The sequence below is a fragment of the Macrobrachium nipponense genome, chromosome 12 (genome assembly GCF_015104395.2).
Source record: "Macrobrachium nipponense isolate FS-2020 chromosome 12, ASM1510439v2, whole genome shotgun sequence".
Classification (NCBI taxonomy): domain Eukaryota; kingdom Metazoa; phylum Arthropoda; class Malacostraca; order Decapoda; family Palaemonidae; genus Macrobrachium; species Macrobrachium nipponense.
In genome coordinates this window covers 95939212-95966983 of record NC_087205.1, presented here as the reverse complement: position 1 = coordinate 95966983, position 27772 = coordinate 95939212, and the positions used below count along the sequence as shown (strand labels likewise).

Genomic DNA, 27772 nt, shown 5'->3' with positions numbered 1-27772 from the left:
TTATTTTCTAGATGCATGTTAGGCAAGATGAAGGAAGATGCGCAGGTTTTCAGTTGTATTTTCCTTCAAATACAAAGGACATTTTTCTCTCCTCAGATAAAAAAAATTCTTCCCGGTTATCATAGCATAAAGTATTGGTATGGAGGTTGTTTGCAGAGCATTGGTATGGAGGTTGTTTCCAGGTCTACCCCACTTGCTAGTTGTGTCAGGTTGACTTCCAAAACAACATAACTCTGTAGGCCACATTTTCACTCGTGTCACCAGCAATGGTGTAACTTGACATACTCAGAATATCTAACAAGCATTAGATAAAAAGGTACTTTGAGAGTATATGGAGCAGCAGTGAGCCTTCTTTAGAATTGAATTCTTTTTTCTGCTGCTGATGTAGCTTTCAATTTGTGGTTTTTTTTCTTACATCATGCTTTTATTTTTCTCTCTCTACAAGTCAACTAATCTGTGAGGTATCAAATGAGGAGCTTTAATTTTTATTCTTCTGAGGCATTTGCATGTCACTTTACTCAGGGAGTGCATCCCTGCACATAAAATTCTTATTCACATTAGATTGTACCAATGAATTTCAGTGGTTTACAGGTCCATAAGTTATTGTTAGCAGAGTTCCTTGAGAAATTGCTCTTCAAATACATATATTATTTTTGAGAAGTCAAGTATTTTACTAAAGCCAAAATAAAGCATCATAAAGATAACATAAGGATGGACCTTTATATTGTGGCCAAAATATATCCATTATTCGTACTTAAACTCATAATTTTTTTATATTAATTGGATACATTTTTCCTGAAATTTTAAACAAATTAATTAGGAAGTGAATGTTTAATTTCAGAAATTGCTAAAATAATAATACTTAATTTATTACAAACCAAGAAAGACAAGAATTTACATCAGCTCACATACTTGGATATATAGCTTACTATATATTATAAAATTTCATATGGGTACAGTATTTTACTGCAGTGTTCTGTTAAAATGACTCTTAAGGAATCCTTAGGCTTGTTGGTTTTGTTTTCGTACGTAATGGGAAATGGTGAAATAGCTCTCACTGAGACTTTTGATTACTGCACTGGACTATTTATTGTGTATCATTTCATTCATATTTATTTAGACTTTTCTCAGATTGATATTGAAGCCTGATTCCATCTCTTCATGTTCTCTTTTCCCTCAGATATCTCTTTTGGATGATGAGTGTGATGAGGGTGTAGTTGATGGTGGAGATGGATTGCCAGATTCACCACCCACACTTGCTCACACACCTCCAGCCACTCCACCAGGGGCAGGTGGAGTGTCTCCACCACCTTCTACCAATTTTTCCCATCATCACAATAGCCCACCGCATGGTCCAGGTCCCGGGGGAGGTGGCGGAGGTCTTGGTAGTCAATCCAGCCATAGTAATTCTAATCATGTTTCAAGTCACTCGGTGTCAAACCACGGAGGGCTCGGTGGGCGCTCCAAATCTTTGGAGTTGCATCAACAACGGTCATCAGACTCCGATAAAGATGTTCCTCTCGTTACTTCAGCAAGACATAGGGTAAGTGATTTTACTTCATAAGGCAGATGGCATGCTGTATGGTATGTATTTTGTTATAATACAATCCCTTGAAATATATTTCCAATTCTCCTTTTATACTTTTATAATGCTCTCTCTCTCTCTCTCTCTCTCTCTCTCTCTCTCTCTCTCTCTCTCTCTCTCTCTCTCTCTCTCTCTCTCTCTCTCTCTCTCTCTCTCTCTCTTATTTTTGTTACTGTTAATTATTACAGATACATCAAATACACTGTACATGCAAATAATAAATTTCTTAAAAAGTAACTAATTTTCTCTGACTTTATATGTCCACCCTAAATAATCAAAATTTAATCAGGATAGAGAACAAAGATATACTGATTGGTTTTTATCACCCTGGCATCACAACAATAAAAGTTGTTAGCACTAAAATAAATGTGTATAAGGAAATGTTATCATACAAATGGAGAAAATAGAAAGTACAATAGACATTCCCTAGTTATCGGCGATCCGGTTTTATGGGGCTTGTCTAGCGCTAAAAAGTGCAGACATGCCCCAATTTCCAGTTATTGGCACTGATAATAGAGTGTTGGCACCAATACATACCCAACAAAGGTCCATTAACCGGTTATCGGCGCCTATTTATCGGCACCATTGAGCGTAAAAAATTGCAGATGTTTGGTTATCAGCAATTTTCGCTTTTCATCAAGCCATCAAAACAGAATCTCCGCCTATTACTAGGGACTGTAATGAATTTTGGTTATTGTATTCATTGACCTTGAAAAGGCTTATGACAGAGTCCCGAGACAAGAGGTATGGAGGAGCCTGAGGAGAAGATGGTGCCAGAGAAGTATGTGCGATTGATACAAGAGATGTACCGGAATGTATTTACCAGAGTGAGGAGCAGTGTTGGGGAGACAGAAGGTTTTGAGGTGAGAGTAGGGTACTTACACCAGGGGTCGGCTCTGAGCCCATTTATCTTTAACATAGTGAGGATGTTATAATAGAGGAAGTAAGGGAGGACAGTACCATGGAACATATTGTATGCGGATGATATTGTTCTGTGTGCAGAGAGCAGGGAAGATCTGGAAGTGAAATTGGAAAGATGGAGACAAGTACTGGGGAGGACAGATGGAATGAGGAATAAGTAGATTCCAAAGACAGAATATATGTGTACCACCACTGAGGGGGATGATAGAGAAAGTATTCAGCTTGGTGGAGAGCAAATAAGGAGAGTGATAAGTTTAGTATTTGGATCTTTTTGTTAACGCTGGAGGAAGTATGGAAGAAGAAGTAAAACATCGGGTACAGGCAGGCTGGAACAACTGGAGAGCGGCCTCGGGAGTTCTTTGTGACAAAAAGAGGCCGCTTAGGTTAAAAGGAAATTTCACAAGACGGTGGTAAGAACAGCAATGCTGTATGGTACGGAAAACAGCAAGCATGAGAAAAGCAGAGCAGAAGAAGATGGATGTGGCAGAAATGAGAATGCTTAGGTGGATGTCTGGGGTAACAAGAGTGGATAGGATCAGAAATGACTACATAAGGGGGTCAACTAAGGTGGTGGAAGTATCAAAGAAAGTGCAGGAGGGGAGGCTGAGATGGTATGGACACCTGTTGAGGAGAGATGAGGACCACGCTGGGAGACATACTATGGAGTGGAGGTGCAAGAAGAAGAAAGAGAGGGAGACCAAGAAAGAGATGGAAGGACTGTGTGAGAGGAGATTTACAAGAGAAGGGAATTGATGAGGCAGAAGCGCAAGATAGAAATAGATGGAAACGGCTCATCCGAAACGGCGACCCCATATAAAAATGGGTAAGCTGGGAAGAAGAAGAAGAAGAAGAGGAAATCAGGTGTGGTGACAGATGACTCAAGTCAAGTGGAGTAACTTGAGAAGTTTGAAAAGATAAAAAAGAACCACAACCAATTGCCCTTGTACAACAATATGGAAAGGTAATTTAATGTTTCACCTGATATGATAGGAAGTACATATAATTGTTTCCAGTGGTACACGTTATGAGAAATGATATATTATACAGCCTTAGTTATTCCTGAATAAGAAAATAAGTGGAATTAGACATTCTCTCTCTCTCTCTCTCTCTCTCTCTCTCTCTCTCTCTCTCTCTCTCTCTCTCTCTCTCTCTCTCTCTCTCTCTCAGGATATTTATGCATGTTCTTATAAGATTATATTTTATGTAAAAGTAGCCCTTTTGAAAATTGGTCTCTTGTAATAAGTTAAGATTTCTTGCAACCCCTAATACTTTTTGTGCATTTTTGTCTTCCAAAACACCAAAGGTGTCCTGTTGTTACAATGCTAAGTAACTTCATAATTATTTTTTAACTAATTGATAGTTTTCAGATCAGATTCAAGGCTGGAGTGTAAGATTATTTCTTTACAGAAATCATGTTAGTTTTATACAGTATACGTACTTCAAATGTGTGTAGGTGTTGATAAGTGTCTGGAACGTTTTCAGTTTTATTCGGACCTTTATTTTTCATCCTCTTTTTCTCATATTAAGCAGGGATTACGTAATGTGATGTTTGTCTTAGTCAGTACGTACTTCACCTACCTCCCATATGTCACAGGTTTCATTGTCATTAATGTATTATGTATGATGCACATATCAGTATATATTATTGTATTTTTAAATTGAGGATAATGCTGTTGTTATAAGCTATTTGGTGACAATAAAGTCACTACAATAAGTGTACAGTTAGTGTTTTGAAGGTTATTTCAAATTTGGTGGTCTCTGGGTTACTTAGAATTGAACAGAGTTGTAGTGTGGAAGGGAAGAAAGGTTGAAGAATGAAAGTAAAAGTTTTTATTTTCACGCTCTCCAGCAGGCAACTAGGAAATCATATACTGCTGTACGTAGGTGGTCTGTCACTGCACCAATTATTTTATTAAATAGTTCAGTTTCTAGCTAACTGTTTATTACACCAGCTTTATCATATGGTCTTACAGTTTTTAAGATTTCAATATTTTTGGCACTTGTTCATTCATTTCATGAGGGGAAGTAGACTTGGTTCAGTTATGTATCTATTGATTAAATTTCTGAGGATTAGTATTCCTGAAGTCAAATGCATAATTGTGTTAGTATATAATTGAGCAAATCGCCAAGCACTGTTACTTGAACATCATGACCGGACTTACTGTACATTCACTCTTTTACTGTGATTTTTTTTTTATCTACATACGTGTCACTTCCACTTGAGTGGTTCTCATAAGTGTTTAGTTACAATTTAATTGTTAAATATTTGATTCATATAAACCATGGTTCTACTGCAAATGGTAACATGATTTGTGTGAGAATTTTGAAGAGCTCTTTCAGCTTTATTTTTGTATACAATGCAGTATTATAGATTTTTATTTTGTTTTTCTTGTTAAATTGTTCCTCTTTTCTTGTTATAGATTGCTACAGAAAATGTGCATGAAATGAGGAGATATATTAATGTTTTTCTTCAGATGTGACAAATATAAAAGAAAAATAATTTGAAATTAACTTAATTTTGAAGGGGTTTAGGTTGTTTTAGCATCTGAATTGTGTATCTATTCAGTATCTATGTAACCCTCTTGTCCGAGTAATTTTGAAAAAAAAATGGGAAAAAATGACAAAGAATTTACTTAAAAAGCCACAAATTTAAGCACTTTTTTTTATTTATGACTTTTTTTCTCATTTTTATTATTCCTATCAAGAATTTGATGATCATATAGAGAAATTCCTTTTCATCTTCCTGTATAGGGAGTCAGGTGACTGAAAATCACTCAAGTGTGAGGTATGGATGGGTTTTAATTTAACACAGAAGGGTTACCACTCTCAGACTTTGATATTTGAAGAAATATACTTCATCTTTTTCAAAGTACTCACTTCTGATCACGTCTGGTGTTTAGTAAGTTAAGGTTGTGGCACCTTTGATACTCTTCAAATTTTATTAGCAATATTGTTAATGGCATCATTAATAAAATAACAAAGATACTATCTAAAATAGACTAGTTGTTCTGCACAGTGAGATATGCTGTGGACTTCACCTTAATTAAAAAATAAGCGTTTAATAATTTAATCATTATTAAGAACTACATTGTACAAATGTATATCCATATCTCCAACTAGGAATCTCTCACATTGTAACATGGTTGACAAGATTGACAAAAGTATCATGTTCTCTAGTAAGTGACACAGTACACTAAGAACTCTCACATTTGGAACGTAATGATACAGGTAATTAGTAAGTACATAGCAAATGCGGCAGTAGATTAAATTTACGTCTTCAGCATTAACTCAGTTTCATTGAGCATTCACTGCTATTACCCCCACCAATAGTTCAGGTAATTGAGGATAGCCTATTTTTCCAACCTGTGGTAGATTCCTGTTAGGTAGAATATTGTTGTTTATATGCAGCCACGGTGTGTTGCTGATTCATGAAAAGGAATCAGCCATCCATATTGTTTTATTTTATTAGATTCCCTTTTCTATACATTCCATTGTCTCCTTCAGTTGTAGCTGAGTTTGGTCATCTTTCCTGTAGGGATTGTGATATTCTAGTCACAGTGCTTGGTTCAGAGTGTAGTTCTCTGAGGTTGGGTTAACTACTATTCTTTGGTGCTCTTGGGTAGTTCTTTTATGTAAGAAGTCACATTTGTAAATAACATTATTTTAGATCTAAAATACTATTCTTGAGAAAATTACTCAGGATACTTATCGGGATCAAATATGGTTTTCCCCCACAGGCTTACTGACACTAAATGACCTAAAAAAAACAGAAAGAAAAAGAAAACTCTGTTTTGGGACTCAGGTTTATGTTTATTATTCAACTGTTACTATTGCACTATATTGTCTCTAGACTGCCATTGTAAGCATGTTCAGTTTTCCACTTTTCATCATAACCCTCTACAGGGTGAACACCACTAGCCGCTGCCGCACCTTGAGTCACCATACTATTGTGAATTTCTCACCTTCTTAGGTAGTGCTTTTGGAGGTGGAGTTGTTCTTTATAGTTCCTCAATTCACAGTTTACTTTCTATTTTTTTTTATGAATGTGTGCAACTGAACAAAATGTAGACCAATTACCTTTTACATTATATAACAATGTTTTCTCAGTGGTCACTTCACCTCCATTAAGCGATGTCTTCGTGAAGGAATGCTTTCTGATTTTAGTCAAAAAATCTAATTTAATTAAATTCTTTACCATCTTTAATTGACTTTTATTAGTTTTTTCACAGTTTGTTATAGATGGTGGTTTTCCAACAAGTAACATACATGTATCCACCATTTTCTTATGATTCTTTTTTTGTATGATTGGTGCCACCAATATTTGAAACTAATTTCCCATTTGGTTAGCTTTGTCTTTTTGTCACTGAACTGTACAAGGATTTCATGGATTGTATTTGCCATTTAAAGATGGTGTTAATGGCTTAGATATAAGCCATCATTACTATCATGAGGAATGATGTAGTGACAAAATCTTAGGTAAATGGTCTTACTATTTTACAGTAACTCCTGTGAAAATTATGTCCCTTGAAGAAAAATGGTGGCACTGCACTCTATTTATATAGGGGCTTTACTGGGTATTCTGTTGGTTCTGTAATTCAAGATTATTTAAGTAGGAAAATGATGCTGTTAGGTAGCAGGCTGCATGTGAATAAGCCATGTTAATTCACTATCCATTTTCTCTGCTGTAATGTGTAAAGATTGATCGTATGTACTCTACTTCCAGCACCATGGAGGAAAGTTGAGGTTATTACAAAGAAGCCATGCAATGAGAGAAGATACTTCCCCACCTCCAGAGCAGCTGGAACCTGTGCCACCCCCTGCTCATGCTAGTTCTCATTCAGGAAGTGGCAGTAGTGGTAATACTTTAACAGTGTCATCAGGTGGGGGCAGTGGTGGTGGTGGGAGACGGCGGCTTAAACATCAGGGATCATCCCAGAGTTCATTTGAAGGGTCATCTCCATGTCTTTCTAGAGGTACTAATTCAAATGACACCATCCTGAGAATTGTTTGGCTCAATTGCACCATAATAAAGTTTCATGTAAAACATTTTCATTCTTTTTTTTATTGATGTTATGCAGATTATTTTTACTTGGCTCTGAATTGAAGTATGTTAGATATTTATCATTTATATATATATTGTTTTATTTCACAGAAAGCATATTTTTTGACATTGTTTCCTGTGAAAATTTTCATCATATTTTAATTGTTATTTGTTTAGTGAAAGATTACTGTAAAGATATATTTTTTAAAAATATAATTTTCTGACTGGATCATTTCAGATTCATCGATGGAATATACGGATAGTAGTGGTGTAGATTTACAACAATTCATCATCCAAACTCTTCATAAAAACCAAAAAGATCGCATGATGCTGTTGAAGATCGAGCACGAACTTGTCAGCCTCGTAAAGGATAGTAAGTAAGTAGAAAAGAGAAAGATCTGTGATGATCATTCTTAAGCCCATTTGTAAAGAGTATTTTATTTAATTTAAATCTATGATGAAGATAATTTTCATTTGCTTCTTTGATAAAGATCATTATTATTAACTCTTGTAATGGAGATTATTATTATTAGAACTGCAAAGTAATGTAACCAGGCCATGTGAGTCACCTTTCTAGATTCTGCAAGGACAGAGGTAGACCCTGTTTCTTGATACCACTTATTAGTATGTTTATTATAGTAACCCCTCAATTATTCAGATGCATGGGATGTTGGCCCTTCAGTGTAAGTGATAAGTAGCTGAACTTTAGTATAGCTCTCACTTGAACATTCACAATATGCTAGTATGGCTAACAATCACTCCACATAATTTTTAGTGTAAGCAAAACTACTTTACACTTATAAATTGAAGTGTATGAGTTTAAGTGATTTAGTAAAGTGGATCACTTCTGCAAAGACAACTTAGCGAAAAACCTTTATAATAAAATATGTAACTTATAATATTGGAAGCTGATATTTCAAAGTTTATTCATTAGCCTTGATTATTTAATGCATTAGTGTTATTACTATGTATAGTAAACTTCTAATGAAATTTATATAATACAGATTTGTAATAATTACCTCATAAAATTCAAATATCAAATTTAAAGCCTAGATTTTTAAACTTCATACAGTGCTCTGTTGTGTAATATGTATTACACAATTTAATAAATGTTGTAGTATATAGATATAAGGGGAAGAAAATACCCAAAACATAATTGGAAAGGCAGTTAGTTTGTCTTAATATACAAACCTTTACTGAACTTAACCTTACTCTTATTTGAAGAAGATAACTGCATTCTTATTAAAAAAAAAAGTGGTTCAGAGAGCCCCCTCAAGTAGGCTAAGACCCTGCACTTCTCAACTACCCTTCATTAAGAAGCTTTCATGAAACCTGATGGATGTTTTACTTTGGTCTTTTTCATCTGATACCTTCCTTTGTTTTGGTCATGGCTTCATTTTCCTTTTCATTTATCTTGTTGTAGTATTGTGCTTCATTTTTCTTTCTTTACATCCCTCTGCCTTCTTGACTACTTAAGTGCTGGTGAAGGGTCTTTTTTTGAGCATATTGAGGGTTACCTTCATGACTTTTTTGTCATTAGAGGGGCTTCTAGCTTACGGATTATGTTCATTTTTATTATGTATAATATGTTTTTCATTTTTATTACTCATAATATATGTTTCATTTTTATTATGTAGTATTCATGTTACAAGCAATGTGTGAAAACCAGCATTCTATGAATGCTTAGGCAATATATACAGTGCTGAAAATTGGTCGTCAAAGTATGAAATTCTTGATATTTCATACATTTCCAAGGTATTCTAATCAATGCCAAAAGGCAAACCGACAGAGTATAGAATACAGTACTCGTTAGTGGCACCTGGGAAATGGAAGGTTATGGGGTTAAAATTTTGTGTGATATTTGCTTCAACATTAGAATGCTGTCAAAGGTAGGAGAAAATCAATATCAAATCTGGAAATATTGGCAAAAAAAAATTTTTTTTTAAATGAACTCTTGACAAAATATCTCCTTGTTTGGGAGACACTGTGCAAAATGCCATCCCAAATGTTGACAAGGGACACGGTGATTTGTGCAATATGTTGGCAGTTGTTACTGACTTGGAACAACTCAGTGTGTGATCAACACGGTCTTGGCCTGCCACCTCAATGGCCACGAGTTTGATTCTCGGATATTCCATTGAGGGGCTAGAGATATGTATTTCTGGTGATAGAAGTTCACTCTTAAGTCACGTAAAGCCGTTGGTCCCATTGCTGAATAACCACTGGTTCCATGCAATGTAAAAACACCATGCAAACAAACAAACAACACAATAGGTAGTCAATCTGTATGAAAACAGATTGACTACCTATTTGTGTTATTGGAGCTGATTATTATTTATGCATTTTTCAGTGGTTGTAAAATTTAATGGCTCTAATTTTTATTAATTTGTTTCCTTATCAGACGTACACATCATAAGTTTCCTCCAATGTCGTCCTATCAACGAATGCTTGTCCATCGTTGTGCAGCTTTTTTTGGCCTGGAGCATAATGTAGATCAACAAGGCACTGCTGTTATAGTTAATAAGACTCGGAACACCCGCCTTCCTGAAACGCGTTTTCGAGAACACTGCCGTGATGATCTTCTAGTGCCTGACGAACCCAAGCGATCCATCCTAAAGAGAGATTCTTCATCTTTTGATGATGGTTCAAATTACAAGGTAACAGTTTACTAGATCTTACATTTTTTATATGTGAATTTTTTTACATTTTATTTCATGATTAGATGAATAGTACCTCTTAGACAGCTGTTAGTATTTTACAGTATTGTTGACCATAAAGTTTCTTAATGCAGTGTTATAAGAGCAGTTTAAAGCTATGTATCCCATAGAAGGCTACTGTTCATGAATTTCTTAAATTTCATTAAAAATAATCTAACATGATTGAGTTCTTATATCAGATTTAAATGTGTACAAGAACTTTTAGCAATAAGACGCAGAAAACATTTTAACAGTAGAGTACAGCATGAAATTTCCATGAAATCTGGAGTATCTGGATGCAAATATTAATACTAGTATAGATATTGAGTAGAGAAGATAAGATAAAAGACAAAATTCAGGAAAATTGTTTACACTTACATAAAGCTTAGCTACAAAACTAATTAACTTTTATTTAAAGAATGTTAAGGAAATAAGAATTCTCAATGAATAAGATAAAAGGTAAATATGTATAACTTTTAGACTTGATGTTAGATTTCCATATTGATCTGTAACTGCAGTCATTGAGGGTGAGATTGGTTTAGAGTATTGACATGCAGTATAAACATGTATTACTGGACATTCCATTCAAAATTAGAATTGCAGAGCTCCCATACTTGTCGGCTACTCTATTCTAGTCATTTTTGTTTGCATTCCAATTTAATAATTAAGGTGAACTGCCATAAGATTCAGGTTATACATATGTGACTTATTTTTCCTCTTGTCACTACACTCCCAATTTCTTCACAACTGTATCCGTAGAGTCTGTTGTACTTTAATTATCAATTGTACTTAAATTGGCTTCCACTCTTTCTCTTTCATTTAATGATTGTTGGTATCTAATTAAACTAATTTTTATGTTTAGTGTATGGTAATATAGTGATGCTTGTCATTTTTTTTGGTCATAGAAGTACATATATCTGATATTTTTTTTTACAAGATCGGCATACAGTACAGTAGTTTATGGTATAGTGTCTTTGCCATTCGTGCTTATCTATATCACCTTTGCTCTAACCAGTATTAGAATAAATTTATTAATAAATATTGCATAGTGCCCCCCTATTTCATTCTTTGACTGAGTATAAGCAAATGCATTTTCTAATTTTGTAGACATGGTTTATAACCAGTTTCAGTATTCTTCTGTGCATATCAAGTTTCACATCTTTTGTATGATACCTCAATAATAGGGTTTACATTTGTTCATAGTAAACTCATAACTCATATAGAGATCTCATTCATGGTGTAAGTGATCCTGAAAGTGAATTTTGAAGTCCTGTTTGCAGAAGAGTCAAAAGCTAAAACTAGCTTTATGATGCTCACTTGTAATCCATATGTTGGAAGAAACTATTCAACTCATTATATTTGTCTTGCATGACTGTAAGCATCATGTGATTCATTCCTTAAAATTCCTTTCATCAGTACCTGATATTCTCCCTTAAACTATTTTTCATTAAGAAATTAATTGATAAGTAATTACAGGTAGTGTCTTTCCAGCTACTTGTGAGTATTTAGGCATAATTTTGCCTTATGATCAAACTTTATTTGTTCTGTGCATTGCTATTTTGTAGAATACAAAAACAAAGCCTGATGAGTAGAGAAGATAAGATAAAAGACAAAATTCAGGAAAATTGTTTACACTTACATAAAGCTTAGCTACAAAACTAATTAACTTTTATTTAAAGAATGTTAAGGAAATAAGAATTCTCAATGAATAAGATAAAAGGTAAATATGTATAACTTTTAGACTTGATGTTAGATTTCCATATTGATCTGTAACTGCAGTCATTGAGGGTGAGATTGGTTTAGAGTATTGACATGCAGTATAAACATGTATTACTGGACATTCCATTCAAAATTAGAATTGCAGAGCTCCCATACTTGTCGGCTACTCTATTCTAGTCATTTTTGTTTGCATTCCAATTTAATAATTAAGGTGAACTGCCATAAGATTCAGGTTATACATATGTGACTTATTTTTCCTCTTGTCACTACACTCCCAATTTCTCACAACTGTATCCGTAGAGTCTGTTGTACTTTAATTATCAATTGTACTTAAATTGGCTTCCACTCTTTCTCTTTCATTTAATGATTGTTGGTATCTAATTAAACTAATTTTTATGTTTAGTGTATGGTAATATAGTGATGCTTGTCATTTTTTTTGGTCATAGAAGTACATATATCTGATATTTTTTTTTACAAGATCGGCATACAGTACAGTAGTTTATGGTATAGTGTCTTTGCCATTCGTGCTTATCTATATCACCTTTGCTCTAACCAGTATTAGAATAAATTTATTAATAAATATTGCATATTGCCCCCCTATTTCATTCTTTGACTGAGTATAAGCAAATGCATTTTCTAATTTTGTAGACATGGTTTATAACCAGTTTCAGTATTCTTCTGTGCATATCAAGTTTCACATCTTTTGTATGATACCTCAATAATAGGGTTTACATTTGTTCATAGTAAACTCATAACTCATATAGAGATCTCATTCATGGTGTAAGTGATCCTGAAAGTGAATTTTGAAGTCCTGTTTGCAGAAGAGTCAAAAGCTAAAACTAGCTTTATGATGCTCACTTGTAATCCATATGTTGGAAGAAACTATTCAACTCATTATATTTGTCTTGCATGACTGTAAGCATCATGTGATTCATTCCTTAAAATTCCTTTCATCAGTACCTGATATTCTCCCTTAAACTATTTTTCATTAAGAAATTAATTGATAAGTAATTACAGGTAGTGTCTTTCCAGCTACTTGTGAGTATTTAGGCATAATTTTGCCTTATGATCAAACTTTATTTGTTCTGTGCATTGCTATTTTGTAGAATACAAAAACAAAGCCTGATGATTGCAAATTGAAGTCTACCACAGTTACCGAAGAAAGGTGACCTGACTGAATGTAGTAACTATAAGCCAAAGATTTGTGTTGAGACATTGCACAGCTGTCTATGGAATTTGAATGGAATCATAGGTTATAACAAGTTTTCATCTGTGCTCATGTTTTAGTATGTATTTGTCTTCTGAATGGAAATACAATATTTGGCTTGGCGTTTCTATCCATCCCCAATTTTCCTTTTGTGTTTGTTGTATTCCCTATATTTGCTGTGCTTATATGTTTTGTGTTCCAGTAAGTGTGCTTTAGGCTTTTTTATTGTACTCCTCATTTTTTTATGTTTAATCTGAACAGGTTATTCTTTGTATTGGTTGCAAGATCATTAAGTTAGAAACCAACTTTGAAAGGTCTCGGTTGTTATGTTGGAGAACCTGGTCACCCGTTCACATCTTCATGGAAGTCATAGATCGACAAGTGGAGAAAGTAGTTAGAAAGGTTTATTTTGTGAACAGTTTTGGAGTATGTATATGCTTTGTCTTTTAGTCTTGTCATGGCCCAGATTGATAAGAATCCTGTATCCAGAGACCTCTAACCAAGTCAAGGTTTTTGTCTTTTAAAGGCAATTTACCAATTAGTGACATAAGTTGATCTAGCAAGGTGGCTTTATACTGGTTGTTATTTCTTCAAATGTTTCACTACCACTAATTCAGTTGGAAGGTGAATGTGTGGGGCTTTCATGAATGAATGCTGCTATTTAGCTTATTTTGTCAGTGTTGTCCATTGTAAGGACCACCATGAATCTTGTGGAGGGTCACCGTAGAAGGGGTACATCTCTGTTCAGCTTAGAATGGCCTATCTGATGTCTTGATCAAGCTGGGTTGAAAACAAAATGGTTTCAGCTTCAGTCTAGGTGTTGTGCATATGATACATGGACCAGTTCTCCTCTCAAAATGCCTACATATATTGCACTGTATCTTTTAAAAGGAGCTTGGTCAGTATGGTAAACATGTCCCCTTGATCCATTGTCCCAGTAAATTTTTTATAGTCTTTGTTCAATTAGTAATCTTTGAGTCACACTTTAGTTATATCTACTACTAGTATTTGTAGAGGTGATTCTGTAGGTATCTCATTTTAGTGGTACAAATGTTTGGCCTTAACCCAACCTTCTGCCTTTTCTCATTTGTGTCTTTCTGATGGTTGTTTATTGAAAGTTATTTAGCTTTTGTTATTTTGACTGGTCATCTATAGGGTGGAATCTTCTATACTTCAGTGGTTTCTCTAGCATCTGAAACAGTGCACTTCAATATTCAAGCTTTTGAATACAATATGAGTTTCATTGTAATACTCACCTAAAATGTTAAAATCAATTATTGTGGTTTTATATGGTGTTTCCTTTGTCCCACTGGTTGTGAGAACTAATAACTCAGTAATTTTGCTAGCATGGTTGTCAGAGAGCACAACTGCTGGTGAAAGTTGCCTTTCTTTTCCAATCTTTCCATGAAGATACATACTGGTTAAATTAAGCTTCATATTAAATGTAGATCTGTGTGTTAGGGAATGCTGACATAAGTTTTATAATTTCAGATCATGATTATCATATTTGTATGGACTGTAACTTTCTTATACAGCATTCTTTCTGTTTTAGTCCTTAGATAGACAATACAGCTCAGAATCAAGGAGGAGCAAGAGCTTCGAGGAGCGAGAAGAGGAATATGAAAAAGTAAGGAAGCGAATATTCAGTCAGGAGGTAAGAAACTTATACTGATTATGAAGGAACTCTTGTTAGCAATCTGTAAAGGTCTGTACAGTTTACCAGCAAATATTTGATTTTAAATGCCTCTCTGAGGTTTCAAGGGCAGTATAACTAATGCTAGATGATCCTCTGTATGTTTCAGCCAGAGATTTGTCAGTAGAGACATACATTTTTTAGATTTTACTGAATTATGAATAAGGCAATACATATAGTAATTACAGAATTGATTGTATATGTATATGATATTGGATTTCATTGTTTTCAGGTCCATGACTTGTTTCTGTGGTTATGAACTAAAACATGTGCCTCAGGTTTCAGATTACTGTATTTCTCATCTTTTATCTCTGGTGCTTACTTTGATTGACATGCTGGGAACAGTAGACTTCGTTGCATATAAGATTTCCTTCATGAAAATGAGGTTTGATTTTTTTAGTGAAGGTTTCCTCAAAACCAATTGAATTCTCTTATATGTACAGATTTTGATCTAAATGTTAAGAAGGCTTTTGTTTCTGGACACATTTGATTTAGTATTCTTACCTCATTTTCTCAAACCTCCTTTTTAAGCATAGTGATAAGCTTACCTCCTGTCATTGGTCTGAGTATTTTGAATGATAGCTATAATCTATCTGTAAGTGCCTGAATTATTATAAATTTGCCCTCTACACATGTGAAGAGGATACTATACAAATAATGATCTTTGTGCTGTTTCTGTTCCTGTCTGCACTATTTGTGTTATCAACACTTCCAGCAAGTCTGATATGCAGAGGTTTTGTGTTACAGTTGCATGTCATGTGCACAGCTTTGTTACTTAGTGAATTAAGTTATATCCCAGTAATTAAGACAGTGTAGTTTTTATAGTTGTGTAATAGGTAATTGAGCTAGGCAAAAACCTGACAATAGCTCTTTCTAGCAGAATGATCAATACTGTCATAAGTTGGTTTTCCCTTTGGGGTATGTTCTTATTAACATCTGTGATCATAGGGCACAGCATGTAATTGTATTTGCCTCCCATGTAGCCAGGACTGATAACTTTAATAAGCATCATTCTGCAAGATGTTACTGTGTTACTGTATTTATATTTAATGTCTCAAGGATTCTTGCCTAACATTTGTAATTTTGCTCTCTGTGCAACTTCACTCTCATGCTTGTAGGAATTGTTGCAAATTTGGTGGTCATTTGTGTCTCTCTTAAGTTTCTGTACATGTATTTAATGTAGTAGTGTTATGATAGCATTTAAAAATTTGAGAAGGAATTTTATGAGGAATTTTGAGAAAGTTATAGTTTTACTCAGAATGCTCAAGTATGAAGATCTGTATTTTTGTTTGTTGGACCCTGTTGTATAAAAATGCCTAATCTGCAACAAACTAAGCAACTTTGTGCTTCTACTTGAATATGTAGTTATATTTAGCAGCTTTAATATAAAGAAAACAACTTTGTTTTCTACAAACCTTGTACTTATGATTAGCTCTTTTAGTTTGCCAAAAAGGATTTTAACTCACCTTAATCCCTAAGGAAGTAGGAAAAGAAAATGGTAGTCAGCCAGTAATCTTGCACGCCAGTGGTCAGCCCCAATGGTTCAAGGTAAATCCCTCTCTCACCTGTTGTTTGTTTGGTCAGTGAAAAGCAAGAAGTCATTGGGATTGGGATGGAACAACCAAGGCTAAGGATACCAAAGCCAAGAAGAGCACATCAACATAGGTATAGTAGGGTATGTAAGGTGAACAAACATTGCCCCTGTATCTCAGAAAAATCTAATTAGGCCACCAATTGTTGTTATCTGTAGTCACAGTTACCAATACCAAAAGCTACCAAAAATAGACAGTGAAGGAAAGATAAGTGCAATTTTATCCTTATCAAAGTACTAAATACCAAATACTTAGGAGTGAAACACCCTCTCACTAGCAGAGCAATCTCCCTTGAAAACCATTATATCAAGTAAAATACATCACAGAAGTGAAATAATCCAAAAACGACTATGAAAACGAATGAATTATATAAATATACGGTGAAAAGGGGGCAATCTACCAAGCTCAAAAATTTAAGTCTGGGGAATAACAGAATAAACTGTTCAGTTACTTGGAACTATAGGCTGCTTGTGCACACTAATACTGGCTGATCACATACTTGAAACTATGAATTGAAGTGCCTGTGAAAATTTTGTGACAAAGAGATTAGATAAATTTGAAGGTGTAGGAATTTGTAATTGTTGAAATTTAAAAGAAAAACTGAGAGGACTGGAAAATTGAATAAGTAGCAGGACTAAAATTGATATAGATGGTATCCCTGATTCCAGGTTAAAATATCAGACATGTCAGAAGATACAGATTTTCCTTCCTAAAATTACCAGCCACCGTAAACTCCAGTTCAAAAGTATTCAACTTCTTTTCAGCTACCATAAACAGTAGAGGCATATATAAAATATGTATGTTGTTTATTGTGTGGAGATTTTTGACTTTTAAAATGTTCTGATTTTTTGCAACTTTATTTTCATTGTTGATGATTTTTTCTATTTTTTGTAGCTTTCAAGCATTTTAGATTCCATTGCCACCTTGACCTCTGTAAGTTCATCTTTATTCAGTATTTCTATTCTTTTACTTTAGGATATTAGTGTTTTAATGACCAGGTAGCTGAGATTTTTGTCAGGTTTGTAATTTAAGAAAATGTGTTGCCTGTATTTCATGACTTCAAGTATTTTTAAACTGTGAATCATCCATGTTAGCCCTGTGAGAGTTGGGCACTATAACTTGGTAGTCTGGTTAAACTACTGTTATATTAAGTTTCTTAGGGATGTGTAAAGCTTTTCTGTTGTCTTAGTTTTATTTACTCAGGCATTTCAACACACACTCCCATGATCTTCAGGGAGAGTTACAAGGATTGATTGAATTGACATGCATGAGCATTGCCGAAATGTCAGTGAAAACAAACCTAAGACAGCAGAAAAACTTTACGAGTTAGGAAACTTCATATATACCAGCTACGCACTGATGAAAAGATTGTTTGGTGAACAGAGAAGATTCTATACAAAGTGAATGCTGTAGAAACAGTCATTATAATAATAATAATAATAATAATAATAATAATAATAATAATAATAATAATAATAATAATAATAATAATAATAATAATAATAAATTAAGGAGTCATGACACTAGGTTTCTGTAAAAAAAGGTGTTACAGTTGCTGATGTGTGTTTGTTTTCATAAGGTTGTAAGAATAAATGCTATAATGTTCCATTAACAGATTAGAAAGATTTTTATTTATAGATTTTATATTGGTTTACAAATTTCATAATTGCCATCTGTTTAGCTAAGTTAAGATTACCATAACTTTCCATGTCACTGCTGAACGTTGTTTAAATAGTTTTCATAAATGTGACTGATCATCTCTGAAGCATTTGTATTTGATTAGTATTATTACAATTTTTAACTGTCTTAGCAAATTTTAAATTAAGCTTACTTAGATATAGTGATAGGCAACTTCAAATTTTTTCTTCAATTCAGATGCTATTGTACATAGTTTTATCCAATAAGCTGTACAGTTATGCTTTATCGAATATAATTTCACGTACTGTATTCAAAACAAGTTTTTTTTTATGACTAGTATGTAATTTTTTACAAGTCAGTTCTGTTTCTGTATGGCATGTCTTTTTCTCTTTTCTTGGTAGCAGAATGTTAATAGATAAAATTCTTTAACCTCACTGGATCAAGGTTAGACTTCTTACCCACTGGTGGGTAAAGTTTAGAATTTTTGTTATTTCAAAGCACTTGGTAGTACGTATAGATAAAATAAACCCTTTAGTTCTTTTACTTAATAGAAAATTTTACGAGTTGTATGTCATGAATAATAAACATTTTATTGTTGCATATACTCAGAGCACTGGTCAGTGATGGATGACACATCACCTATCAAACACTGTTCTTTACTCTGTCAAAAACAACAAAATACCTAGAGGTACAGATGTTGGGATGAATGCTTCTCCAGATGCCTTTTTTTTTTTCCTTCTGTTCATCCATATTGTAAGCATTTCTTTCATCATTGTTAATATTTACTTGGGGCTGTCATACAATCCAGTGGAATTGAATATTGATATGTTTGTTTGTTTAGTGTTTGTGTATGCTCTTGTAACTGTTGCCATTCAGGTGACAAGTATTCACTTTTAAATAGAACCCCTTTTATGTCATATGTGTCTTGTATATTAAATATGTTGATGTTATTGCTATTAATACTTATGTTTCTTTATTTTTTTAAATCAGCTTTTCTTGTTTGTTCTTTGTAGAAACAAGAGGATTTCTTTTATTTCTTTTCAGTAAGCTTTTTATATCTTTATATGTTATATCTTTATATACTTCTGAGTATTACTATTCTTCAGCGGTAATAAGGATAGGTCATTCAGTACATTCGTGGCATCTGTTCAAACTTTGCACTTTCACAGTGAAAGATGTGCTTTGAGGAGGTTCATCCCTAGAGTTCAAGGGCCAGACTAGTTAGATCTGAGATTGCAACAAGTTGAGCCAAATCTAGGCCAGTAGAAATGAGAGAGAGGCCAATTCTAGGGGCAGTGAGATTTCTTTGACTTAGAATTCTACTTTAACCTGTTTTCTAATTGGCTTGCCTTTTGAAACTTTTTCTGAGAATTAATAAAAGTTTTGCCAATTAAACAAGCAACACTTGTACATAATATAAATCAGATTCACAGAAATTGTGAATTTTCTGATTAGGGAGACAAATATAAACAATTGGTAGCACCAGTGACCTAGATGAGCACTTCAGTAAGATTAAAAATAATAATGAACCATTAAGATTAAAAATAATAATGAACCATTAAAATATTTTAAGCATTGAGTAACAAAAAAATTCAGGACAGAAGGACTAGAGTTTGGTATATCCATACCCAGTAGTTCAACCACTGGAAAAGACTTTATGTAACTGTAAATGGTGCTGCACCCATAGAGAAGGTATATTTGTTTAATTGTTCCAGTCACCTTTTGCTAAGAAAGTAGTTTCCAAAAGAATGGGCCTATGATTTAATTATCCATGTAGCTAAGATAAGACAAAAATTAAGAGATCCTGTAATAAAGACCAAGCAAAACCTTTATCTTGAGCTAACTACCTCTGCAATTCTGTTTGTAAAAATGGTAGTCTAAACTAATAGTATCTTTTAAGGTTTAAAACTGTAATGCCACTGTAGTATGTCTCAAACATGAGGTCAAGTGAGTGGCCACTGATGTCTCAGCAGGTTAATCCAGGCACCACATTACTAGCTTACATAAATATTAAGGTTTCATACTAGTGAAAATGCATCACAACATAAGCAAGTCCTGGACTCAGTTGATGCCACTAAGCTACTGCGACCACCTTGTAGATGCTTGATTGCCAAAAGTAAGGGGAATAGATCATCTTTCAATAGTCCAGTTTAGGTTGAGGGAATACGTACTTGGTTATTGACAAAGCCTGTAGACCAGGTGCAGACATGACTCATTCACATGGTGAATATGAAGAAGAATCAGTAGTCTCCAGTTATGAGAATGATTTATGAGAATATCTAGAACTATTTCCTCTTTCAAGCAGAGAGGAGTTATCTCAAGAGCTGATGCTATCTCAGTGCCAAGATCATATTTTTAGCAGCTCCCCCATCAACTTTCATTTGCTTCTGTTCTTACTTTATATCATTTGTTCATATAGTGGCTATCTGATCCCAAGTGAACTTAGTATCATCTTCAAGATAATAAATTCTTGCTGTATAGTAATACATTGTAATAAACCTTTTGATAACTATTCTTCAGAGAGTGAGATTATATATGTTCTTCTTGACCAGATTTTATCAATCTTCAGTTGTACACAAATGCTAAAAAGTTGACATCATCTATACAATTAGAAACAGGTATAAGTAAAATATGAGTGACATCATATCAACAGAAAATTTCAAATAACTTTTATAGTTCATGAAAACAGACCTCATGTTACTGGGAATGTTGTCATTCCAGCACCTTGAATTGGTTATCAGCTCGCCATGCCAGTAATAATGTTTGTTATAGTGACTAGTCTCCCCTGTTTATGAATATATATATGAATCTTGGAGTCAACAAGGAGCATGTAGTTATAGTTGAGTAGTAAGATGGAATTAACCTCTCGAGTGATGAGATGAAGAAATGAGAGCTTTGGCTGGGAAAAGCAGATGATTGAAAGTGCAGTCACAAGACAAGGGAAGCTCTTGTGGAAAATACAGGAAAAGGGGAAGAAGGGAAGCATTTACTGTAGGAAGAAGTTGTACAGAGAGGTAAATTCACAGAGAAAGGTTAACCAACTGAAGTCATTGCATTTGGGTTTCAGTCTGTTGTTGTATTTAAGAGATTTGTTGAGGGTGAAAAATAGAAGGGAGGCAGAACTGAATGACCTAAGAGTGGAAATGATTAATATGAGGTCGAGAATGCACGTTGAAGTTTCCGTTAAAGAGGTAAGGTGTACAGGGAAGAGGATGGAGAAAGTACAGGCACCAGGATTTGATGGAAATAGAGGTGAGGTACCTTATAGTTACTTCTACAAGATTCTCAGATTTACACTAAACATTTTCACATTAGTTGTCAGCCACATACATCTTATAATCGGAGATCTGTTTGTTCATTAACTTTCCTATGCATTTACTTCCCTGTAGAAAAATTACCCTTTGGTTTTCTCACATCCTTCTTGTATTTCTCTCAATCACTCTGCTTTTCATCTTAATGCCCTGTCCATCCTACTATATACGTATATGCACATGAACAACTATGCTCTCTCATGCAATTGCAACTCAGTTTTTCCTTCTATAAACCTCTCACTTTTTTCTCCATCCCTTTCCCTGCCCTCCTATATTAACTTAACGCCCACCAACCCTGTGACCCCATTAAAGAATTATATAATCTACGTATCTACTACCATACCTTAGCCCACATTCCATTGAATTTTTGCATATACATTGTCTTCTCATATACTATCAAATGTACTTGTTTTGTCTGCATTTATATCCACCTTTTTACCCCCTCCTCTCCAACTTAAACTTCCATCTTGAATTTTGCGCTATTCAAATAGTGATTAGGTATACCTAGGCACAATTCTCACCATTTCATCCTTCATTTTGCTCTTCTATATTTGTTATAACATATAGTAGTCATGCAATATTTTTTGCAATAATATATAGGTCATCCATTTTTTTTGCAATAATATGTAGTTAGCTTAGTTTCCCAATAACACTTAATTTATGCAATTGTTTCCCCAACATTTTCTCATTCCAAGAGTGTTTGGATGCTCTTTTTAGTGATCTAAAAGGAAGCTGGAATCTGAATGAATGATTAGACTAGAGATCAAGATTTCATGAAGAATTGGGCACATCATTCGGTTTTTCTATTTAGAAACAAAAAATAATTTGGAGGTATAATTTGTGATCATGAATATTATCTAACATAAGATGCCACACTTCGGTTAACAAAAACTCAGTAAAAATTTGTTAACTGTATTTTCAGTTAATAATTGTAGGCAATAATGCCAATACTCAGTGAACCTGTAGGCTATAGAGAAAAGTAATTGGCACACAAGAAATTGTCCATTTATAGTTAAATAACTTAGTCCTAAATGATTTAGTCCCTGTTCAAATAAAATCTTAGAATGAAGATAGCAGAAGTCCTTAGAAAAGGAGTCTTCAATTGGGAGCATTAAAAGCTTCCAGTTTCTCTCCTATGATGTTTTTCACCTTTTGTAATTCATAAACTAGCTTTTTGAATTACATTTGAATATATGTGCATTACTTTCATATTAGTAATTTTATTTTTATTAATGCTCTGCTATTAATGCACTCCATTGTAGTAGAAACAAGCAAAAATTGCATTATTTTGAAGTCTTTCTTTTATAAATTATATTTCAATGAGTTTTTATTGGAAATCTACTGTATATTACATACTTTTGTATTATAAATAATTATTAACAGCTCTCTTGAGGAGTAAGGAAGTTCAAATATTGATGTTTTTCATTTCTGTCATCAGCTAGCATAATTTAAAAGTATGCAAATAACCAGTCAGATGTTTCCAAATAAGTATGGATATATGTACATATATTGTATTATGCATCATATATTTCTACCTCCGATATAATTTATGTAAGTGTGGATGTATGTACATATACAGTGGAACCTCGACATACGAAAGTCCTAACTTACGAAAAATTCAAGTTACAAAAGCAAATAAGAAGATTTTTTTGCCTGTGCATACGAAAATAATTCTGGTTACGAAAGAGTGTTACTGTAAAGTCCCGAGATTCGCCCGTACCACTGAGAACAATTTTAAAACTCGCACGCCACCTGCTGAGTAGACTCGCCACCATCCTCCCGCTCTCCCATTGGTTCCTGATGCTAGTCACCGCCGTAAGACCCTGCTCTCCTATTGGTCAGCATCTACCCCATTGTGCTCTACGTAAAGGCGTCATTCGGCCACTTTGTAGCAGCATCATTATTGTACGCACGCGGAATTCGTTCGTTCGCATTTACGAATTCGTTTGTTAATGTAAATTCGTGTTAGTGATTTTGCTTTGTACTTTATCGTGTTGTGTGAGAACTTAATTAGTACATAACTTAATTATGTATAGTCATGGGTCCCAAGAATGTTGGTGAAGTTCACGGAAAGCATCTGCCAGAAGGCCAGCGCTATTTTCGCGGATCTGATTGCCCAGGCCGAAGACAACGGAGGAGAAGGGTCATCAACAGCAACCCCAGACTTCAAGGCTCCTCAGGGGTGGTGAAGAAATTGAAATTTTGTAAAAAACGTAAAGTATAAAAAACTAAAAAAAAATTAAAAATTAAAAAAAGAAAAAAAGAAAAGAAGTTTAATTTAAATTTTTTTGTAAAGTTAAATGTTAATGTTTTCTGCCATTTGTTAATGTGTTTCGTAAATTCGTGTTAGTGATTTTGCTTTGTACTTTATCGTGTTGTGTGAGAACTTAATTAGTACATAACTTAATTATGTATAGTCATGGGTCCCAAGAATGTTGGTGAAGTTCACGGAAAGCATCTGCCAGAAGGCCAGCGCTATTTTCGCGGATCTGATTGCCCAGGCCGAAGACAACGGAGGAGAAGGGTCATCAACAGCAACCCCAGACTTCAAGGCTCCTCAGGGGTGGTGAAGAAATTGAAATTTTGTAAAAAACGTAAAGTATAAAAAACTAAAAAAAAATTAAAAATTAAAAAAAGAAAAAAAGAAAAGAAGTTTAATTTAAATTTTTTTGTAAAGTTAAATGTTAATGTTTTCTGCCATTTGTTAATGTGTTTCGTAAAGTTTAGTGTTAATGTTTTCTGCCATTTTTTTATGTGTTTCGTAAAGTTAAGTGTTCATGTTTTCTGCCATTTATCCTTCTCCTCTGTCGCCACTTTCGGAGATCGCCTCACTCGAAAGGTAAGGTTCCACATTTTACTACATTTGTACGCACATGTATGTACAGTATTTCTTGTACCCTGTACACTAATAAACTTTATTTACAGGTAATCACAGTTAGGTTAGGTATTGAATGGTCCAAATTATTGTATTTCATTGTTTATTGGTCAATTTAGCTTTATTATAAAATTTACTGGGGTGTTTTTGTAGGGCTTGGAACGAATTAGGCAATTTACATGTAAAATGTGGTTCAAGATACGAAAATTTCAGGTTACGAAGGCCGCTTCGGAACGGATTAATTTCGTATCCTGAGGTACTACTGTATTATATTATGTACCATATATTTCTGCCTCTGATATAATTTATTTATATACAGGCAGTTCCTGGCTTACAAAGGGTTCAGCTTACGACGTTCCGAGGTTACGACACTTTTCAATTATATTCACTGGAAATTATTTCCAGGTTTACGACACATGTTCCAGGGTTACAGCGCTTACAATGACAATCTGGCGGAAGAAATATGACTCCAAAAATGCAAAATAATCAATGTTGGAAGTTTTTTTTATGAAAAATTCAATAAAAATGCAGTTTACATAGTTTTTAATACACTTAAAGCTTTAAAAGTAAAATTTCCGGGCTTACGGCGTGTCTAAAGAGCGGAACCCCTGTCATAAGCCGGGGACTGCCTGTTTACACAAATGCACACACACAACTTGTGTGTGAATGGATAAATCATAGAAACCAAAATATATAAAGTATAAACTGAGTATATTGGCATGGGGAAAAGAAAACAACAGTACAAGTTTTTTTGCGTATATTCTGAGGGATACTCAAGCACACTACACAACAGAAAGAGAAAATTACAAATTTTGCAGTTTTACAAAAAACAGGAAAAGCAGAATTTTTGTGTAGTTGTCTGTAGCAGCTATTTTGATTCAGGTTTTGGATCAGATTAGGAGTACAGTGGATGCCCCGTATTCGCAGACTCACACATTCACGGGTTTCTCTCAGGAACATTTCCCCACATTATTGGAGGAAAATTCGCCTATTTACAGTATTTTTCTATGAGAAATATCCACAAATTCCTGTTTTTTTTTTAAACTACTAAAAAAACCAGGTATAAAAATTTGTTGTGGGTTTTTCTTGAGTTTTATCTAACAAAATAGGAGGTTTAAAGCATTTTTATAGGGGTTCCAAATATTCATGGGTTCTAACTATTTACGGGGGGGGTGGGGCGTCTGGTACGCATCCCCCACGAATACTGGGGGACCACTGTATCTGCCCTGGATTGACCCATATATAAGATCAGGGATATAAAATCAGCAGCATACATAGCATTCTTGAATTCTTTATATTTCCCATGAGCATCATCTGTGGAACAGAGTCAAGGGTATGTAGAAACATACTTAGATTAATGTAACTCTTATATCTTGAGTGTAGTGAGATTCTCAAAGGTTCCTAGAGACATTATAAGTATCTCTTGTTTATACTACAAATGAACAATGAACTCTTATGTGAATTTTTACTCAAGTATGTAAAAAGAGCAGTATTCCATTTATACATGTACGCACAGTATGTCGTGATTTCTGACACAGGAATTTTGTAAACTGTTGCTACTCTGTTGAGGACTGTTATTTGTGAGCATATTTTTCAGTGTTAAGTGAACAAATGACATATGAACTGTAGTTTCAAAATGATTCAATAGAGTCAGAGTTGACGAAGTAATGTAAATGAAGGTTGTGACACGGCTTCCTCACCCAGAAATAGATTTTTCCTACGTCAAAATCCCTTTTATAATTTTCACTGAATGTCTTTATTGCAGTACTACTGGAGCATATGTTTAGATATGAACTGGATAACACACTTCCTTGCCAGTTTTTTTTATATTCTTAAATTTTTTATTATGGAATGCATCATTAACCATGTATATAGTGCTCACATGAACACTGAAGAGGAAAAACTTTGTGCAAAAGTTAGATTCATTGTAGCTCCTCTGTATGCAAAATTTACCTTTAAATTTTCATGTATGATAACAGTTCATAGAAAAAGCAAGTTTTATATATATATATATATATATATATATATATATATATATATATATATATATATATATATATATATATATATATATATATATATATATATATATATATATATATATATATATATATATAGATATATATATATATATATATATATATATATATATATATATATATATACTTGATTAGTTAACTGTTTTGTGCACAGATTTTATAAAATCTTTCAAGTCAGTTTCTGCTCTGATGATAATTATGGTCCAGGACTGCAACAGATATTTCTTATTGGAATGTCTTTATTTTCAGTCTTTGTCTTCTGCTGATGGTCTGGGCGACTCACCTGTTAGAAGCCATGATTCCAGAAGAAATTCTCAAGATGACTCCAGGTGGCATGAATCTCGCCATTGGACGTTCATGGAATCTGAAATAGCACATCGAAAACACCATTATGACAATCATAGACTAAGGTGTTTTTTGCTTGCACTTTTGTAGATCATTAGACTAATATATATTCTTCCGTTAGTTTCACATCAGTACTTCTTATTTTTATTGCAATCTCATTATTCATGGCATTATGTAACAGATTTTCAGTGAAGTAACTTTAAACTAGTATTCTTGTTTTCAAGAAATAGCTTTTATTATTGTGGAAATCAGATTTATAGCTTTTATTATTGTGGAAATCAGATTTATAGCTTTTATTATTGTGGAAATCAGTAAATCTGATATAAAATATAGTTTATTATTGTTTGATGGTAAGCTTAATGGGACAGTAGTGGGACTAAGACAAGATTAGAGCATTTACAGAGAACACAGGATACCCATTTTAATAGTTCAATCTTTAAAAAAATATTTTAGTTATTTATCTCCTTGTTAACAAGTTTGCAAATTGGAATTTTTTGTCGATATGTTGTTAGGAGTTGCATATTTAAATTATCATCCGTAATTAAAAGATTTTTTCATCTTATTGGTCTCATGGATGCATGGTAGTAAATCAGTCGTCCTTTTTTGCCTCAACAAGATCTTGGTTCTTTACACCTGTAATAGTCATCATTACCATTTTAATGTCACGTTCTCCCATTATGCCATTGCAGATATGAACTTGATTACATACTTAAACAAACTTTCTATGACTTAATTCTCTCAAAAAATATGGGAGAAGCCTAAGACCATAGTAAGTACCAACAAAAAGTGTATTACACTGTGTTCTCACATGGCAGTACCGGTTATAGAGAAAATTCCATGTACTAATTGATTTTTTGTGAAGATCATGAGTGCTGAAGTTTTACTGACATTTTGTGAAGTAAGAAGATATTGTTTGAGTTCTTTTCATCACATATTTCCTACAAAAGTTTAGTTCAGTGTGTTAAATCGCCCTGCAAGATGTAATTTAGAATTTCTTATATGTTAGGTTTAGATGAATGTTGGGGCCATTTACAGTAGGTGATTCTTGGAAGGAAAATTTTACTTGGTCAGCATGTAATCATTTGATAACTGGGCATCAAGCACTATGAC

At 33.9% G+C, this 27772-nt stretch overlaps 1 protein-coding gene across 9 annotated transcripts in view; it reads left to right on the top strand.

Annotated features, from left to right (window-relative positions):
- LOC135224681 (cAMP-regulated phosphoprotein 21-like) overlaps nucleotides 1-27772 on the top strand; it is a 309729-nt gene that overhangs the window by 233267 nt on the left and 48690 nt on the right. For 8 of the 9 annotated variants that reach the window (XM_064263935.1, XM_064263929.1, XM_064263932.1 and 5 more), the window contains 6 exons: nucleotides 1181-1543; nucleotides 7230-7479; nucleotides 7786-7924; nucleotides 9949-10204; nucleotides 14722-14823; nucleotides 26567-26727. In XM_064263935.1, the coding sequence (XP_064120005.1) occupies nucleotides 1181-1543; nucleotides 7230-7479; nucleotides 7786-7924; nucleotides 9949-10204; nucleotides 14722-14823; nucleotides 26567-26727 (1271 nt within the window). The remainder of the gene's footprint in view (nucleotides 1-1180; nucleotides 1544-7229; nucleotides 7480-7785; nucleotides 7925-9948; nucleotides 10205-14721; nucleotides 14824-26566; nucleotides 26728-27772) is intronic. The other variant, XM_064263931.1, reaches the window with a different exon arrangement.